The 18,963-nt window shown below is 43.0% G+C and overlaps 1 protein-coding gene across 1 annotated transcript in view; it reads right to left on the reverse strand.

Annotated features, from left to right (window-relative positions):
* LOC133425100 (NIPA-like protein 2) overlaps window positions 1–18,963 on the reverse strand; it is a 38,018-nt gene that overhangs the window by 2,982 nt on the left and 16,073 nt on the right. The window contains exons 2-8 of the mRNA XM_061715783.1: window positions 13,255–13,323; window positions 12,211–12,379; window positions 5,507–5,566; window positions 4,567–4,688; window positions 2,817–2,913; window positions 2,431–2,566; window positions 2,240–2,328 (exon numbers count right to left, since the gene is read on the reverse strand). Coding sequence (XP_061571767.1) covers window positions 2,240–2,328; window positions 2,431–2,566; window positions 2,817–2,913; window positions 4,567–4,688; window positions 5,507–5,566; window positions 12,211–12,379; window positions 13,255–13,323 — 742 coding nt within the window. The remainder of the gene's footprint in view (window positions 1–2,239; window positions 2,329–2,430; window positions 2,567–2,816; window positions 2,914–4,566; window positions 4,689–5,506; window positions 5,567–12,210; window positions 12,380–13,254; window positions 13,324–18,963) is intronic.

The following is an 18,963-nucleotide window of genomic DNA, read 5'->3' on the forward strand; positions in this document are numbered from 1 at the left end:
AGATTTTGAGAGTTTTTGCTAAATAAATTAGAAATTCAGCCTCTAAACCATGTCTTTATCTTCCCATTCTCTAACCTCATTATCTATGCAGGATTCTGAGTGGGCGGGGCTATGATAATGAGGCTCTGTGCTGATTGGCTGCCTGAATGACGCGATACACCGCTATGAAAAAATGGCGGAAGCTCCGGCCGTCGGAATTAGTTGTTGTTGTTCCGGCCAGAGTTAGTTGTGGGCGTTTCACGCATCGCTCTTGTCGTTACGTAACGAAAGGGAGCAGAATCTGAACAGCTCATCCGGGCAGCTGTACAGACACTGCAGAATTTGGTTGCTTTCCTCCTTCTCTGAGTTGGCAGGCTGAGGGGAGACCACTTTATATATGTTAAAGCAAGAAAAAACATGTTTTTCATAATAGGTCCCCTTTAAATTAAAAACACCCCCAATTTTATCTTGAACAGTTTCCTAATAATATTCGTAGACATGCTTCTGTGCAGTTATGTTGTATAGCTTTCTTTGAAACCCTGTGTATGCTAATGCAAACGGAAACTAAAAGCCTCCGCATTAAGAGCAAACGTGCACTATTCTCTCCAGAGAGCATGTTTAAACAGTATTTGTGTTTCATAGCCAAATACTCATTACAAATGAATGAATGCCACTGTCAGAGTCAGTACACGCTATCATATCAGTGCCAGGGATGAACAAACTGCTCGCTAAATAAAGATGATCAGCGATAAAAATAAGAGCAAATATTAGCATTGATGCTGTGAATGAGTTCATACTGGTTTATGCCCCCCCCCCCCTTCAGTCTCGTGCCCGGTCCAGAGAAAGCTGCGAGCACATCTGTCGACTAAATCTTGTTTGAAAGAGGCTCGGCAGTAACCCGTCTCAGGAGTCCAAGCAAATACGGTTTAACATGAATGAATAATGTATTTGGTGGAGACTTTGAGCCACGGAACAAAGTATATTTGGTTTTTCCGATGAATATTTGCGCCATGAGGACAATGCAGGCTGCATGGGCTTGATCCAATCTAAACAAATCCGGAGTGTGTCTCCTAATATAAAAGCATGATTACATCAGGTACTGGCAGCGCCGGGGATCAGGTCATTAAGCTGCATTTCATTTCCACCCAAGACTCAGAAGTGACAGAAGGAATGTTCCTCGATGGATGTCCAACTCTTCAGCTCGAACCCAGAGGATTCAGAGTTCAGTAAGCAACATGGTAATCCATCATCGCAGCTGTAGTTTTATCGGGTTTGTCTGTTTCTCATTTAGAAAACGCTCCAATGGCGTCTTACTGTTGCCTACAGTCATGTGGCTACCGTGTAATGCATGAAAATACAAGAGCCGCTCTGCTGGATGCAAGTGTCTTGTTTCTCCAACTCTGCCATGTTGCAGCAGGTCAAATGCACCCAACTTGGTTTACATTCATCTTTAACTAGTCATCAGGTTTGATATGGAGTGATATTTGTGCCAGAATCGTGAACCAGCAAAGATATATTCTGTGCACACAAGGAGTGATTTTGAGCATAGGGAAATATATTTTGCAAGCACATCAATTATAAAAGTTGTGGAAAATGATGATCGGAGTAGGATTAGTTTAAACACCTTTTATCAAATTCAAACCAGATTTGGGGCTGGCTTTGGTGATAGATTTAAATGTATTACGGTTGCAAGCAAGGTCATATTTAAGGCAAGAGTTCTCATATGATAACAAATCACCCATGCTATCAACTAAATGAAGGACAGACCAAATATCTTTTTCCATCCAGCTCTTGTTGTACAACGACTTGTTCTTGACTGTGATATATCGATTTTTTCCGGGTTAAAGTAACCAGCGATCCAATTGGAGAGCAAACAGCCAATCAGGACGTACTTTGGCCAGGTCTCTGATTGGTTAGTTTTGTGGAACATTTGTAATGTGTGTGCCAAGCTGATCGAGCGGAGAGAACAAACCCGAGCATGCAGAGCGAGAGATGTTGAGCGAGAGCAGGATGGGGGGAGCGAGCGAGTGCAGCGGCCTGTTTGTGCACACAGAATATGTTTTTGTTTGCTCAAGTGTAATTTCTTTTTGAAATATAATTGATGTGCTTGCAAAATATATTTTCCTGTGCTCAAAATCTCTCCTTGTGTGCACAGAATATATCTTTGCTCGCTCAGGATTCTGGCACAAATATTACTCCATAGTTTGACCCCTCAGTGCAAATGCAGCGCAGCGTGACCCAGATGACGTGACCGGCGTACCTGCAAGGATGGCACTGGCGGTGAAGAACACGAAGTTGATTGGGACCACTTCAGTGGCATCAAACATCTTCATTGCCTGATTCAGAAATCTGTGGAAAGAATGAAATAACATCTGGGAAGTGTCGATAAAAAGCGGCCTGGTGCCAGATTAGCACACAGAGAGAAGTAGACGGAGGGAAGGGCTGACTAACTTGATCTGGAACGCGCAGGAGGCCGCCATGACAACCAGCATGACGTAGAAGATGGGGTAGATGAACTGCAGCTGGCCCTTTATTGACTCTGTGATCATCCCTGACACAGCTTTGACTGAGATCACTGTAAGAGAAGCTGCAACAACAACACAAAGCCCATAGATCATGTTAGCATTTGTAGAAATTAAAGTAGCTTACTGGTTCTTATTAATATGAGTTATGTTGAACTAGTTTTCCCTCCACTGTTCTGTACTCATCTCTTTACAAAACGATAGCAGAGCAGAGGTCCGTCTTCGGTAGCCTGGCAACAAGGCAACCTGTGACTGCTGAAAATGGCTTAATTCCTGACCTCTGCCCTCATTTAGACAGCACCCACTAGCTCATACCAAGCAGGGCCACCAGCAGCATCACGATGACAATGTGCTTCACATTCCTCCTCTTGTACAGATAGAGCAGGATGCAAAACAGGACGACCTCTATAAACTGTGGAGACAAAAGCGGGAGAGGGTTATACAAGAATCATAAAAGCAGAATCAATTTCTCAAACTTTGCATAGAAAATGAAAATTTGAGCTTCACTTTTACTGAATTATCTGAGCAAGAAAGTGCAACCAGAGAAAAAAAACACATTTTACTGGAAACAAATGGCTGTGGTGGAAAGATGAAATGAATTTCTAGTCTTTAATGAGAAACGCCTGGGGCCGTCCTTGTGAGTCCAATAGCACTCGGCCGTTGGAGGGCCTCGGATAAACTGTACACGGCTCTAATGGATGGAGAGCCTGGGAACAGCACAACGGCAGTATTGAGGGGAAAAAAGGGCACGCTGACCTTTAAATGTCTCTCAATATCATCTTGGCGTTGTAGTAAGTACTTCAAACAAAGGGCCTTTTTCAAAATCTAATCATTCTGTTAGGAAATGGATTAACAAGAACCTTGGTCGCTGATGGCAGGTTTACGTTTCATACAACACACACTTCCAATGACACCGACGGTCCGTGCAGACTGACAGACTTGCAGAAGGAAGCAACTGATATTACATTTCCTCTGATTAATCACCAGCTACTGTTGATCCCACACTCGCTGAGATCGCTCCCTTGCAGCCTGATGACAATTAACAGATTCAAAATTGTATAGATCTTAACACGCCATCAATCACTGCAGCCGAGCTAACTCTTTATAGAGACCCGTGTCTGCAAGAACATCTCTTTTCCTCTCCATGCAGCACCTGGTTCATTGAGTTTATTTGAATTAATTCAGAAAATAGGACCATATTCAACGAGGAGGAATATAGATGAATGAAATGCTGCGCGCTGAATAATGAAATCAAAAACTGACCTTGAAGAGATGTGAGCTATCACCCGGAGATTGGAGGGGTTAGTGCTTTCTTGTCACACCTCAACTCCACTGAGCACCGGGGTTTTTACATGAGGAGATTAACATGATGAGTGGAAAACTCTGAGCATAGGAGTGCCGGTGTCAGCGCAGGAGCTCGGGACACGAGCCCGCTCTGCAGAACCCTCAAAAACAAGGGTTTGTAACCAATAAATCACCGCCAGCATTAACATTCGGAGCCAACATTAACATTTAATAGATGATTTCAGTTTTAGACAGAAACACTTTGTTTCCGCTCAACTGCGTACTTCTGAAGCATCACCATGGCAACAGCTATGTTTATGCCATTTCTGCCCGAGGAGAATTTGGACTCGGAGAGTACATGAAAATGCACTTGCAGAATATGAGATGCATTTAGTTATTTATGCTGGTATTGACACATGAACCTTCCATTATTTCCACATCACAGAACAAGAAAAGATAAAGGCCAAATGAGGGGGATATAAATGATGACATTCATCAAATGTACTGAAAAGGATGAATAATAATAATAAAAAAGTAGGGATCTGACCAGTCACGGCCACACAGGGCCAGGTATGATGGGCATAATGAAATCAGAAACCAATCACACTGGGGTAGGACGGAGATTATGTTTCGTTTTTTTTCTTTCATGAATTGAATTGAAAAATCAAAAGTTGTCATGGAGTTATTCATGAAAGCATCCTCAGGTTGCCATTGCGGGCTTAAATTGCTTGTACTGACCTCTGCACGAGTGAACTAAGCAGAAAGTTAAAAGCGTACTCACAAGATAAAGCAGGAAGTGCCAGCTGACGACGTAGTAGCGGACCAGGTGAGCTGTGATGTGTGTGGAAGTGTGGGGGGCGAAGGTCACCAGGAGGTACGTTCCCGTTATGGCCAGGGAGCCCCCTGAGGAAGACACAGAGCACCGACTGGTGAGATCGCCCTCAAATATCTCTCTATTTAGGTTTTAATCCAGTGATTCTGTGAATCATCATGGTTTCATAATGAAGACATGTCTTAAAATCCACAACTTTTGTACTTGAAGAGACACTTTTCTCAGACTCTATTCAACTCCACACATAAACACAGAATATCCTTCCAGCCTCCTTTTATTTGGGGGGGTTGTGTCCGTGGTTCTTGTGTCTTTAATTACTGCTTATTTATATATTTTTTTTGCCTGAACTCTCTTTTTCACAAAAGGTGTTGCTGAAACAAAAAAAAAGTTTACTTCCAAAGTTTGCCCCGCTATGAAATTAGCATTTTTGCAAACAAATATTTACAGTCTGGCTGATGAAGCCTTTCAGCAACTACAGGATCAAAACACAGACGGCAGAGACTGCAGGTGTTTTATTTGGTTGACCAGCTGTGTCCTGCTGATAGGAAATTCCAATAAGGCAGTTGTATTGATCATCGTACTGTGAGAGCCGTAACAGTCATGCCATCGAGCAGCAGACTCTGCAGCCTCTTGCAGGAAACAAAAGCTTTCATAAAGCAACAAAACAACATAATAAGGACTGAACACAGCTATTCAAACTGGGCCTCTCATCTTCCTTTTACATTAGATACAATGTTAAAGCAAAATAAGTTCCCCACATCCTGGAATGTCTCTTCTCTTCATTTTAGGAATGTTTTATGGTTATGAACTATAATAGTTCCTTCTCAAAACAATCCAATCAGCAGCCTCAGAGGTCACGTGTGCATTCAGCTGCTCTGTGTTTACTTACCAACGATGTCGGCGGCACACAACGTCTCCTTGAGGAAAACCACCGATATGATAGCGCTGGCTGAAAAGTGAAAATATATCAAATTATTTTAAGTTACACAACTTTACATCCATTGTGCATATGCATTTCTTTAAGAAGTGTAAAGAGCTGGTGGTGTGGTGGTTAGTGTGCCAGCCACAGAGCCCCTGATACAAATCCCAGTTGCAGCTTTTCCGTGGAGTTTACATGTTCCCACTAAGTCTGTGTGGGTCCAAAAACCTGCACATGAAGCTATTTGGTGGTTCTTAATTTGTGTTTTCCTCTTTCCTTTTTCTCCATCGTCTGTATCGTCGTGGCTCTGCTATAGAGACACCCACCAAAAGATAAACTGGGACCCACTCCCCGTCCCAGATCTGAACAAGATGAGCCAAGAATAGAAAAAGGCTGGATGATTTCACATATGCATGGTATAACACACTTACTACATGTATTTTATAAGGACAGTGGCCACAATAAACGCCCTTACCTAGAATACTTGGTATGTTATATTAGTCAGCATGATGCAATCTGTGATCCGATGCTCAGTGGAACTCACTTGGACTTTATAACACCAGAATCAACAAATGCCAGCATGTTATTTCCAGCCTCATGCTTTTACAAAACCATTCATCAAGATCATTGTCAAAAATTGAGACTAAGAAAAGCAATCAGTCGCACATGAGCTAAGCCTCAGATTAGTCATCTTGATGTTTCCCTGGGCTATGCACCGAGCCGAGGCAGACACATACTCTCCACACATTAGGCTGTCACACACGGAGACGGGTCTGGAGACGGGTCTGGAGACGGGTCTGGAGACGGGTCTGGAGACGGGTCTGGAGACGGGTCTGGAGACGGGTCTGGGGACGGGTCTGGGGACGGGTCTGGAGACGGGTCTGGAGACGGGTCTGGAGACGGGTCTGGAGACGGGTCTGGAGACGGGTCTGGGGACGGGTCTGGAGACGGGTCTGGAGACGGGCAGACATGCGAGCAGACACGCAAACGAGAGGGCAAACGGGCAATTGGCACTAAAGATATGTAAGTGACAGGTCAGCTTATATAACACCTCTCCTCAAGGTCCCCAAAACTCAGAGGTGTCTTCAGTATTCACATTCATTACTCAGGTAGAAGTATAGATACTAGAGTTTAAAAATACTCCTGTAGAAGTTGAAGTATCAACTCAAGTTTTTTACTCAAGTAAAAGTATAAAAGTACTGGTTTCAAAACTACTTAAAGTATAAAAGTAAAAGTAATGTAAGGGGGAAAAAAGCCATTGAAAATGAATGCATCTTAGTATAATGCAAATATATTAAAGAAGCATATATGTGTACTATTGAGCATTAACATGTGTTTCAGAGAGCAGGAGATATGATGACTAGTTGCCTATAAGTATTGTAATGGTGCAAAAAGTCAAACTTCAGAGGCATGTTATCATTTATCCTAACCTTTATTGGAATGTACATCCAAGTTTAGTTGCAGGAATCTGAGGGAACGGATGTAAGAACAAAACTGGACAAGAACATCTGAAACAACCACAACCAAATTCACTCTATCCGGATGGAGCAATTTAACTGGATAGTTTTTATTTAAAGGCTGAAATGAAATAGAGTAACGAGGCTGTTTTTAAAATGTAAGGAGTAAAAAGTACAGATAATTGCAAATGAAAATGTAAGGAGTAAAAATAAAAATTCATTACTCCAGTGAAGTATAGATAACCAAAATTTCTACTTAAGTAAGGTAACAAAGTATTTGTACTTTGTTACTTGACACCTCTGCCAAAACTCAACAACCCCAGAGAAGCTAATCTTGCATCATTTGTTAGAGTTGGAGCAAGTCAGCTGTGGCAGCTGTGGTGCGTGTTGGCAGCAGGTGGATAACCAGCCAGATGGGAGAGCAGGTGATGGCACGTGAACAGAGACAAAAACGGATTTGAAAAATGGCTGGAAAGTCCTGAAAAACAGGCCATTTGAATTTGTGCACAGGCTCTGCAGCCATCATGTGGACACGACATGGAAATCTCAGCATGTGAGGGGCATAGCAGTAAAGCAGACGGGGATTATTGTGTTCATGTAGGAAAACAGACAAGCTCATTTTTGCTAGTGGTCACGACAGAATAGATCATAGACACTTATAAACCCAAGTATCTTGATTTAGTAGAAGTAGTACTTTAAATAAAATGGTCAAATGCAACATTTTTCCCTAATACGTGCTCACAATATGAAACCGTCGCAAACAAGACGGCGATGACGCTCGTCGTCTGAAATGACCATGGATGGATGAGCACGATGGAGCCGGGGCGGCTCTGTCAAACTGGAAGTTTACAAACACTCTCCTTTATAATCTGATGAAACAGTAAGTTGTTAAATATTTCATGCTGTGAGCACATTCACATACACATTTAGGACAGCTCTTTTGCCTCTGGGACCAGCTGGATCTAACAAGTAACCATAGCAACAAACATAGCAAAGTGAGATTCACACAGCTTGATAAAATGAGAAATGTGGCGACAGGAACCTCTGGGGGATGCGGTCGTGTCACCCGCTCCCGCGAGTGCGTGCATGCGCGTGTGTCGCGGCTTGTTTGTACGCATCAGATCAGCTCTACCTTTAATGCATGTTCTTTCAGACGTGCAGCAGCGGGAACATCCCTGCGGGGAAAGACGCGCCGTGTCTGACATTCTTTCACCTCAGGGATACGACACCAACAGATGAAAGTGGCTCAAGTCTGGCTGTCATCTTCCAGACAACGTCAAAGCTAAACACTCTACGGATGTGTTATGTGCAAGCGTGAAATTTATTCACGCCCCGATTTCAGACAATTAAATGCTCTAATGTCAAAACAAAAACTGTTAATCACCTCTGGAAACAGGATGAAGCCAGTGGGAGTGACTGCACTGTTGCCTTGTCTCCGTTTTTCTTCAGTGGACAGACGTTGCCGTTTGTCTGCTTTGGAGGGAGGTCTGAAGTTAGGGGGCTGAACTTTTTAATTGTTTGTTTTCAACATCTCCTACCTAAACTCAAAGGCTGACTAGTAGAAATGTTTAGGCAATAAGCACATTAGGGCTGGGCGATATATCGAGATTTTAATATATATCGATATATTTTCAAACGCGATATGGTACGAGACAATATCGTTTATATCGATTTAAAATTATCATTTTTTTTATGATTTTGATATAGCTTATTTTGTGAAAAATTGACTTGAATATTTTATTTGAGATTTGCACAAATGTTTTGTTATTTACACAACTGTCAACCTCAGTGGAAAAGTCTGCCTGTTACTGTCTACATTGTATTAATTGCACAGTGTATTTTAATTTAATTGTTATGCAGGAAAGGGATATTTGTTTTATTTTATTCAAGAAGCGTTTTTATTGTATATATGCAGGCAGTTTATTTTTATTTCATTTGTTTTATACATTTTGATATTGTGCAGACCTCTGTTAATAAAGGAACCTGTGTGACATTTGGCACGAGGCTTTGTATTAAAACTGACTGTTTTTTTAAGGGTTTGCCTCAGAAAAAAATGAAGCTAACAGAGATGCTATGCTATAATGCTTTGGGGGAAACCCCAATTATGGCACAGAAAAAATATCGATATATATAGAGTATCGCCATTCAGCTAGAAAATATCGAGATATGACTTTTGGTCCATATCGCCCAGCCCTAAAGCACATGATGTATTTCCAGATCTGATTCTGAACATAAATGGCAAACTGCACCTATCTGAACCCATCTGAATTCTATGTTAACATTTTATTTACTGCGGTAACCACACAATTAAGTCAGCCATGGAGAGCTCATGCAGTAGGTTTCTGTTTATTTCCTGGCCTTCGTCCTCCTCTGAATGTGATGACATGGTATCTAAGAGACAGGGCCAAAGCTGCGGAGGCATGGCGATGACGCTGTCATTACAAATACAGAGAAGTGTGTGGACGGGACGGCAGTAATTGCTCTTCATGGAGTGTCGGAGTTCCAGAGTGACATGCATGGACAGGCGGATGACAGCAGCAACATCAGCTCTGCCCCTCCTCTCCTCCCCTCCAACTTCTGCTATTGTATATTCAGAAAGCGATGCCTGCTGTGAAATTCCAGCCACCTAGCCACCGTTATATTTCCTATTCTAGCAGTCACCCAGTTTCCTTTTGTCTGGCCCACTGTCTGTGCTCCACCAACCGGCATCTGAATACGGCTGTTAGAAAACAGGCATGAACGCACAGCAGGTGTGTGTGTGTGTGTGTGTGTGTGTGTGTGTGTGTGTGTGTGTGTTAGACTGAGGTGCTTTTACACATCACTTCAGTTATGCAAAAATAGTGTAGGCACATCTGTGTGTGTGTGTGTGTGTGTGTGTGTGTGTTTAGTGCGAGGTGGAGTCACGATAAGAGACACTATCCCTTCACCTTCACTTGTTAGCTGTGAGGACGGAGCGCGTCATGGCTGCAGACATCTCCCTCACCTCTGATGAAGTCACTGGCCAAGACACTCATTTAGAAACACTCCTCATCCGAACCCTCGGGGGTTTTATATGGAGTGGAGTGACAGTAAAATGAAAATGAGCACAGCGACTGCTGTCGTCTGTGGAAAGCTCAGCTTTGTGTACGCTGGCTTGAATTGAGAGGTCACCGTTCTGCTGTTGGTGTTGCAAAAGGCATCTTTCAAAAACTTACCGAAGCAAACGGAGCAGCACAATTACACCGGAGAGAGGTGCAACCTTCTTAACAAGGTTTGCCATTTTATTTAGTGCATTATTCAAACCATTCATCCTTTTTGCAAGACGTGGCTACAGGGAAATCGTTCAAATTGCTGGGGTAATAGCCATCATTAATATCATTGACTCACCGCCACCTCCGGTGCCGTGAGTGATGGGTGGAGGGAGGATAGACGTGAACGTGCTCAAAGTCTAACCCGTATTGGGAGCGTTTGCACTGACGAGCTGCCAGCCGTAGTGAGAAGGCAGGTCTGTTTATTCTGACTGATGGAGCCAGCTAAGTTCATGGCATTTTTACTTCACACCGTGGGCCATAACAATGATTATTTGTGAGTCAAATATATTTAAATTGTCAGGAGTAATGAGACTTCCTGGGTAACCTATAAAATTTGAAGAGTTCGAATTAATCCTCAGGGTTCAGGCTGAATGTGAAGAATACTACGACACGCACAGAGTTTCCTTTTAAGAGTTTAACCTCCTGCTCTGTTGCTAAATTGGTCAAATTTATTCGAAAAGAGCAACAGGAAATATCATCCTAGGTCTTTAAGGCTTGTTTCTATCAGCATTTTCTCCCCCGATGATGTGAAAACCCAATCAGCCTGGTCACTGAAGGTAAACGTGTAATTTGGGTGAATGTTGTTCATTTTCCTCTTTTCATATGGACCCATTCAGGTGTGCTTTCCTCTACCTCAATAAACCAGAAGTTGCATTAAACCATATAAGTGCTAAGAAAAAAACCCAAAACAGTATGCACAGGAAACAGTTTAAGATTAGCACTTAATGGACAATTCTTACGCACAATTTTTAGGCTTATTTTCCAATTCCAAATGGTGCAAACGTAATGAGGACTTTAAGGTGTTACTCTGAGGACAGCTGCTACATACGGTGATTAATAACCTGTATCAAGGTCTGCAGCTTTATACAGTAGTCAACATCTCCAAAGTCGTCTTAAGACGCGTGGACATCCTCAAAACTCCTGCATGACATGTGTAAGAGTGTGCAAACTTTTGAAGTCCACTTCAAAAGTTGATCACTGCATGCATCAGGAATAAAAGGCAGAAGACTAGAATAGAATGAAGCTGAAGCTAAAAGAAACCCTTCATCGTTCAGTACCACTGACTTGAAGTGCAGCTTAGTGAAACATCTACAGAGATGGCTGAAGCTCCACAGAGACGGGTGAAGTAACGCAGCCTGAAACACAACCACCACTGGATAAGATTCATCACCTAAAGCTCCAAGATTGACCCAAAAGAAATACCTGCAGGCAGGTTTTTTGTTAAAAAAAAAGGTTTATGAACAGATGAAAAGAAAGCGAGCAGATGGACGGGCTCAGGGCCAGATCACTGAGACGGGCCGACACGAGCCAGGCGCTGCCAGGGGGGAGGAGGAGCACTAGGTCCGGCAGGTAACGTTAGGGACGAGCTTCCTGGACCTTTTCATGTTGAAATAGAATTAAAATTCACTCTCAAACACGTTTCAAGTTTCTGGAAGTTATTTTTTTCCAGGTAGGGGTACGGAAAGAAGTCCTCAGCTTTCAAAAAGAGCCCCAATTTTTCCCCAGGACACCAGAGTTCTCCAGTGCCTTACTAGCTTCATTATGAAAGAAGAAGATAAATGTGCCAGAAAAAGCTCTTCCTTTGACTTGCTTGCTGAATAATTGTGTACATAAATAGCTGGCAAAGAACTATGCACTTTTATATTCCTTTGACAGAAACGAAACCCCTCTGTTACCTTCAGGTTTCAACACCAACAAACTGAGAGGCAGAGTATCCGTACAAAAATAACACTGATCCTGAAAAATGCCAGTTTTAATCTAATCATTGGTGTTCAGACATACTATAAAAGAAGTATAAATGGAAGAAAAAGAAAATGAAACAGAAAAAAAATGACATGGAGCAGTTTCTGCTGTTCCCTGAGGAAGCAGCATTTCCTCTTGCTGCCACACATGGATTATGTATGAGGAGAAAAAAGGTCACGCTCACCAATGACGGACACACAGCCCAGTGGGGCGATGAGCGACGCCGGGGCGAAGCCGTAGGCGGCAAAGTTCCCCAGCTCCCCGATACCCATGAGGACCACGCCGCACCACCACATGGTGGAGGTGTAATAGGGCTTGGAGCCGCGCTGGGCCTGACGAACATGGGCGTATTTCTGCCGGGGAGAGAGCAACAGGAGAGAGCACCAACAGTAACGCCACACTGACTTTACAGCACTTATTAAGGTGACATGATTCAAGATCACATCCGCACACACACACACACCATCGGTGGAGCAGCATCCTACTCAAAAAGAAACATAACACCAATTAAGTAAGTCAATGAGGTGAGAAATCTTACAATCTTAACACAAAAACACAATAATTAACAATCCTAGGCTCTAATATTAAAATTTAGAATGTAGTTAAAGCTGTTTGGCCTCTCAGGGTGTAAATATTCCCAGCATGCTGCTGCCACTCTTGCACAGCGTTTAGCGTTTACTAAACAGTGTGCAGCTGAGCATGAAGGACATTATACTGATATGATGAAATTCCCACACTGGGAGAAAAGAAAAAAAGAAAAGAAATATGCTGCATAATAGGTCATGTTTTGGAAAACAATGTGTCAAGCCTCTCAAATACTGGGGTGGGGGGTTTACTTGCAGTAAATTAAATTCATTTACGCTCAAAATTACTTGTAATTGAACAGCGGAGCCTCAAACGCAGAAACTTCATCTGTAATCATGTCCCATAGTGCATCACTAGGGCTCCACCCAGGGCCAGGCTGCAAAGATCCCTGGTTTGATTGATTCATTTGCAGCGATGACGCCATATTAAATTTAATCTAATGTAGTTCCAAATCAAACTGGCTCTGCTCCACAGAGTCTGGGGAGAATCGCATCTTCAGTACTTGAGGGTTGATGAGGTTCACAAAAATCCTCATGAATAGACATTTTGCTCAAGAGAAACCAAGAAAAGAAGTCTAGCAACAGAAAAAGGAGTCTTGCCAGGCGTTGTGAGCCTGCCGTCTGCTACCTGGAGCGTCCCTTACCTGGATATTGAGGGAAATGCTGATGAGGACGTTCCCACATATGGAGATGATGATTCCCAGGAGATACGTCTGCGTAAACAAAACAGTAAACAGGCACTAGATTAGTTAACGCACTGCTTGTGACACAACTCCAAACAGCCCATAATACCCCCCCCCCCCGTGCAAGGCTTGTCTCTAGCTGTCACATCTGTCACTTTCCTGACGACCACAGAAAGCGTTGTTCCGCTTGTGTTTTGTTCAAAGGCATCAGCGTGTGTGTGTGTGTGTGTGTGTGTGTGTGTGTGTGTGTGTGTGTGTGTGTGTGTGTGTGTGTGTGTGTGTGTTCTCCAGCGAGGCATCCAAGCTTTAATTATATTGAAAAGCTTTATCCTCAAAACAGTGACACGCAGAAGAAAAGGCCACAGACACTGAAACATTTAATGAACACTCAAAAACAAACCACTCCCCCCTGACACCTTGCATGCAGGTCAGGACGCTCACATGTCCTGATCATAACAAACACTCAAGATGGAAGATGAGAACTGCTCCTGTCTGGCTGCTAAAAAGCATTCATCCCAACAATGATCTCTGTGAAAACCAATGTATCCATAAATCTAGCAGGTACCGTCAATGATGAAAGGGACAAGAAGAATATGTAAATGGTATTCAGTTTTATCATCAACATGTTGGTTTTCTTACCATCACAAAACCATCCGAGTTCTTTGATCATGTTTATATCATTAAAATGGGAATCATAAATGTCTTTTATCAATATTTTGCATGTTTAAAAGGGGAATAAAATAAGTCTCCTGGACTGAGGTCAAACCAGAACAACTGCCATCCTCTTCTGCATAGCCATTTAATTGGTACGCTGGCCCGCAGCACAGGATGCTTGTGTTTGATTAGTGGACGTGTAACTCAAGAAAGAAAACATTTCTGTGGACTTGTTCTTGGAATCAGGGTCTGTCTGAACCACGACATGATCTATTGGTGCTCCAAAACAACAGACTTTAGTTTATAATCTAATAACACTGGGGGGAGAAAAAAAAAAATCAATAAAGCAATTAAAAAACAAATGAAAGTCTGACAAAGAAAGTAAACTGGGCTTCCTGGCTAAAAGTTCTGTCACTGGAGGATATCCGCACCATCTCCTCCAGCTAATAAGGTGAACTAGGTAACTAGGTTTTATGTACATTTTAATTCTCACTTCGATCCCATTTAGGCTAATGGAGAGCAGCCGGAGCCCGTCCCATCTGTCACCAGGAAAGAGGCAGCATAGAGCTTTGGGAGGTCACCCGTCCATCACAGGACCTGTTCTACATCCTGACTATACCCACCAACGTAGTGATTACACTGGACCGTGAGACTGATTGCATAGACGTACCTGACGTTTGCATAGACGTACCTGACGTTTGCATAGACGTAACTGACGTTTGCATAGACGTAACTGATGTTTGCATAGAGTAACTGACGTTTGCATAGACGTAACTGACGTTTGCATAGATGTAACTGACGTTTGCATAGATGTAACTGATGTTTGCATAGATGTAACTGATGTTTGCATAGATGTAACTGACGTTTGCATAGACGTAACTGACGTTTGCATAGACGTAACTGACGTTTGCATAGACGTAACTGACGTTTGCATAGATGTAACTGATGTTTGCATAGAGTAACTGACGTTTGCATAGAGTAACTGACGTTAGCAGAGACGTAACTGACGTTTGTAGTGACGTTACTGACGTTTGCATAGACGTAACTGACGTTAGCAGAGACGTAACTGACGTTTGCATAGACGTAACTGACGTTTGTAGTGACGTAACTGACGTTAGCAGAGACGTAACTGACGTTTGCAGAGACGTAACTGACGTTTGCAGAGACGTACCTGACGTTTGCAGTGACGTAACTGACGTTTGCAGAGACGTAACTGACGTTTGCAGAGACGTACCTGACGTTTGCAGTGACGTAACTGACGTTTGCAGAGACGTAACTGACGTTTGCATAGACCTAACTGACGTTTGCAGAGACGTAACTGACGTTAGCAGAGACGTAACTGACGTTTGCACAGATGTAACTGACGTTTGCAGAGACGTAACTGACGTTTGCAGAGACGTAACTGACGTTTGCATAGACCTAACTGACGTTTGCAGAGACGTAACTGACGTTTGCATAGACCTAACTGACGTTTGCAGAGACGTAACTGACGTTAGCAGAGACGTAACTGACGTTTGCACAGATGTAACTGACGTTTGCAGAGACGTAACTGACGTTTGCATAGACGTAACTGACGTTTGCATAGACCTAACTGACGTTAGCAGAGACGTAACTGACGTTTGCAGAGACGTAACTGACGTTTGCAGAGACGTAACTGACGTTTGCATAGACCTAACTGACGTTTGCATAGACCTAACTGACATTTGCATAGATGTAACTGACGTTTGTAGTGACGTAACTGACGTTTGCATAGACGTAACTGACGTTTGCATAGACGTAACTGACGTTTGCATAGATGTAACTGATGTTTGTGTAGCATATATTTGGCTGTAACTACTGAAATAAAAATGTAGCAAATAGCTAGAGGTAGGCTAGTAACCTCAGAAGACTAGATTCAGCCGAGGAGAACACGTATGATGCACAATGAATGACACAGAGGCAGATGGCTTCAGTTTAGGTACCTTGTATTAGAAAAACACAAATTAAATTACTCAAACGTAGAAAAATAAATATGGCCACGTAAAAAATAAACCTTCTTCAAGTAATAGAAATTCAAATTAACAAAAAAATATAAACAATGACTTCAGCTTAGTTAGCTTATGTCAGGTGCACCATTAGTTTCAATTCTGTTCTGTTCCACACTGTTTACTCAAGTGTGGAAATAAAGAAAATACAACAACTCAAAACCATCCCAAAAACAACAAAACAACCCACCAAAACGTAAACAAATTAATGTGGGTTCCCCACTCAAAAATAAAGTTCACTGTTCTTCACAGTTCCGTTCTTCACAGTTCTGGTCCTCAGCACCGGTCAAAGCAGTCAGTCAGTCAGTCAATTAGTCAATCTGGGTGCTGGGTCCAAGCGTTTGGTTGAGTGAATGGGGCAGAAGAGATGAATGGGGGGGGGGAGTTTTGCTGCAGTGGCCTACCGCTGTGGCAGACACAATTACTGTTGAGTATGATTCCTGGTTCCTCCACGTGGACTCCTGATCACTGGATTCTGGAATAGCTCACCATCCGGGATCACAAAACCTGGCCTGGTCAAACATAAGGCCAGAGCTCTTATTACAGGTTATCATTAACACAGAAAATAATTATTTGCTGGTCATCTTATCATCCATAAATGTACTGATTAAATAGTTCAAGCATTTAAACTAAACAGTACTTGCGCACTGAATGTGCGTTCCTCACCGCAGCATCAGCTGTTACCAATCAGCTGATTGACACGCTGCGTCAACATAAAACATTTTAACAAAAGACCCGGTAATTAAACAAACAAAACAAACCAAAACAAAACATGCCTTACTGGAAGTGCTAAAGTTCAGGTAACTCAGTCATTTGGAAAAAGAAACTAAATGACTAAACTTAAAACACAACTCACCAATTCAGGCAGTCAGGTATTCAACAGGTTTCTGACAGACAATCAAGTATTCACAGGTTTCAGACTTCGACAACCTCCCGACAGCCAGTGGACAATCTGCAGTTGGCAACAAAGTGGCTGTTAACCGTCATATAACACTTTATTGTGAAAACGCCAGCAACCGTTTACTAACCTGCAGCCGCTCCGCTCCGTGCATCAGCCCCCATTCATCCACAATGAGAGCATCTGCTTCCTGTAAATAGCGGAGCGGCTCAGCTGATTGGCTGAACGCTAGTCACATGACGTCACACTGACGGGGTCTGAATGAGCTTGAAATGAGTTTATAAATATAAATATATATAAAAAAATATAAATATGAAATAACTGCTCATTTAGCACCTGGGTTACATCCTCCCCCTCTAAATCCATGCACGTCCCGTTGCATGCTAAGAGGCTATACTACATGGATCTTTGAAGTAGGAAAGGACTTGGAACCATTACTGTCACTCAAGGCTTCAGCGTAGGCTGAAGACAAACTTTGGAAAAGAGACTGTACAATATTAATTAAAGGATGGCCTAACTGATGGTACTGAAACCTCTCTGGTTGTTTTCTGTCTCTTTGTGAACGTCTGAGGGAGATTTCAGTCTCAGGGGTGTCACTTGGATTGGTAACAGGTTCAGTAGACATGTCAGCGGGGTCCAATACTAGTTCTCCAGGCACTTCATGTTCAGGTAGGTTTTCGTCGAGTAGGGTATCAGTGGGAAAGTTCACCACAGAGTCAAATAAGTTGTTTTCCTCCACAGATCCAGGGAAGATGTTTTCCTCCACAGATCCAGGTAAGATGTTTTCCTCCACAGATCCAGGTAAGATGTTTTCCTCCACAGATCCAGGTAATATGGTTTCCTCCACAGATCCAGGTAATATGGTTTCCTCCACAGATCCAGGTAATATGGTTTCCTCCACAGATCCAGGTAAGATGGTTTCCTCCACAGTAATGGGTTCAGGCAGATGCTCCGCTGTGGGCGGAGGGCCCAAGGGTGACGGTGATGAAAGTTTGGATGATAGAGAGGCAGGGTAGACAGCTTTGGGGGTCTTAATCTCCTCTTCAGCATCGAAATGCCCTCCCACAGTAAACTTAGCTGTCGGCTGAAAATGACTTTTAGAGACCCAAGTGTTGAAAGTCTCGTCATCACAAAAGTCTAGATCAACAGTGTCAGGTTCATAGTTGGCTGAATGACAACGTGTGCGTGGCCGGCGGACAGGCGTAGGCGGAGAGAGTTCTTCTGCTGTTGTCACAGGGAGGAACCCGCAAGGAAGAAGAAGGTCCCTATGCAGGGTGCGTTTAGGGCCGTCTTTGGTTTCCGGACATACAGTGTAGACTGGAAGCTTTCCAGCCCGCTTGATCACAACATAGATGTCAGCCTCCCACTTGTCCATAAGTTTGTGTTTGCCACGGATACGCACATTCCTGACCAAGACCCTGTCACCCACATCCAGTTCTGAAGTAGTCACCTTTTTGTCGAATCTGACTTTATTTCTTTCTGCTGTTTTCAGAGCATTCCGAGAAGCTAGTTGGTAGCTTTCTTGCAACCGGCTCTTGAGATTTTGCACATATTGAGAGTGAGATTTGGGCTGATCTCTCAAAGGTAAACCAAAAGCTAAATCAACAGGAAGTCGAGGTGATCGTCCAAACATGAGCTCATAAGGAGTGAACCCAGTTACCTCATTACGAGTGCAGTTATAGGCATGGACCAAGGGCTTCACAAACTCTCGCCACTTTGATTTCTGCTTATTTTCCAAAGTCCCCAACATATTGAGCAATGTTCGGTTGAATCTTTCAACGGGATTTCCCCGAGGGTGATATGGGGTGGTTCGAACTTTCTGTATTCCAGAAACTTCACACAGTTCTTTAATCAAGCGAGATTCAAAATCGGGCCCTTGGTCAGTGTGCAACCTCTCCGGGATACCATAGTAAACAATAAAGTTATCCCACAAGCATTTTGCTACAGTCTTTGCTTTTTGGTTGGGAGTGGGAATAGCTACTGCAAACTTGGTGAAATGATCAGTTAACACAAGAATATCTTTAGTGTTGCTGGTATCGGGTTCAAGACTGAGAAAGTCCATGCACACCAACTCCAAAGGACGGGTTGCTTTAA

The sequence above is a fragment of the Cololabis saira genome, chromosome 3, assembly GCF_033807715.1.
Source record: "Cololabis saira isolate AMF1-May2022 chromosome 3, fColSai1.1, whole genome shotgun sequence".
Lineage (NCBI taxonomy): Eukaryota > Metazoa > Chordata > Actinopteri > Beloniformes > Belonidae > Cololabis > Cololabis saira.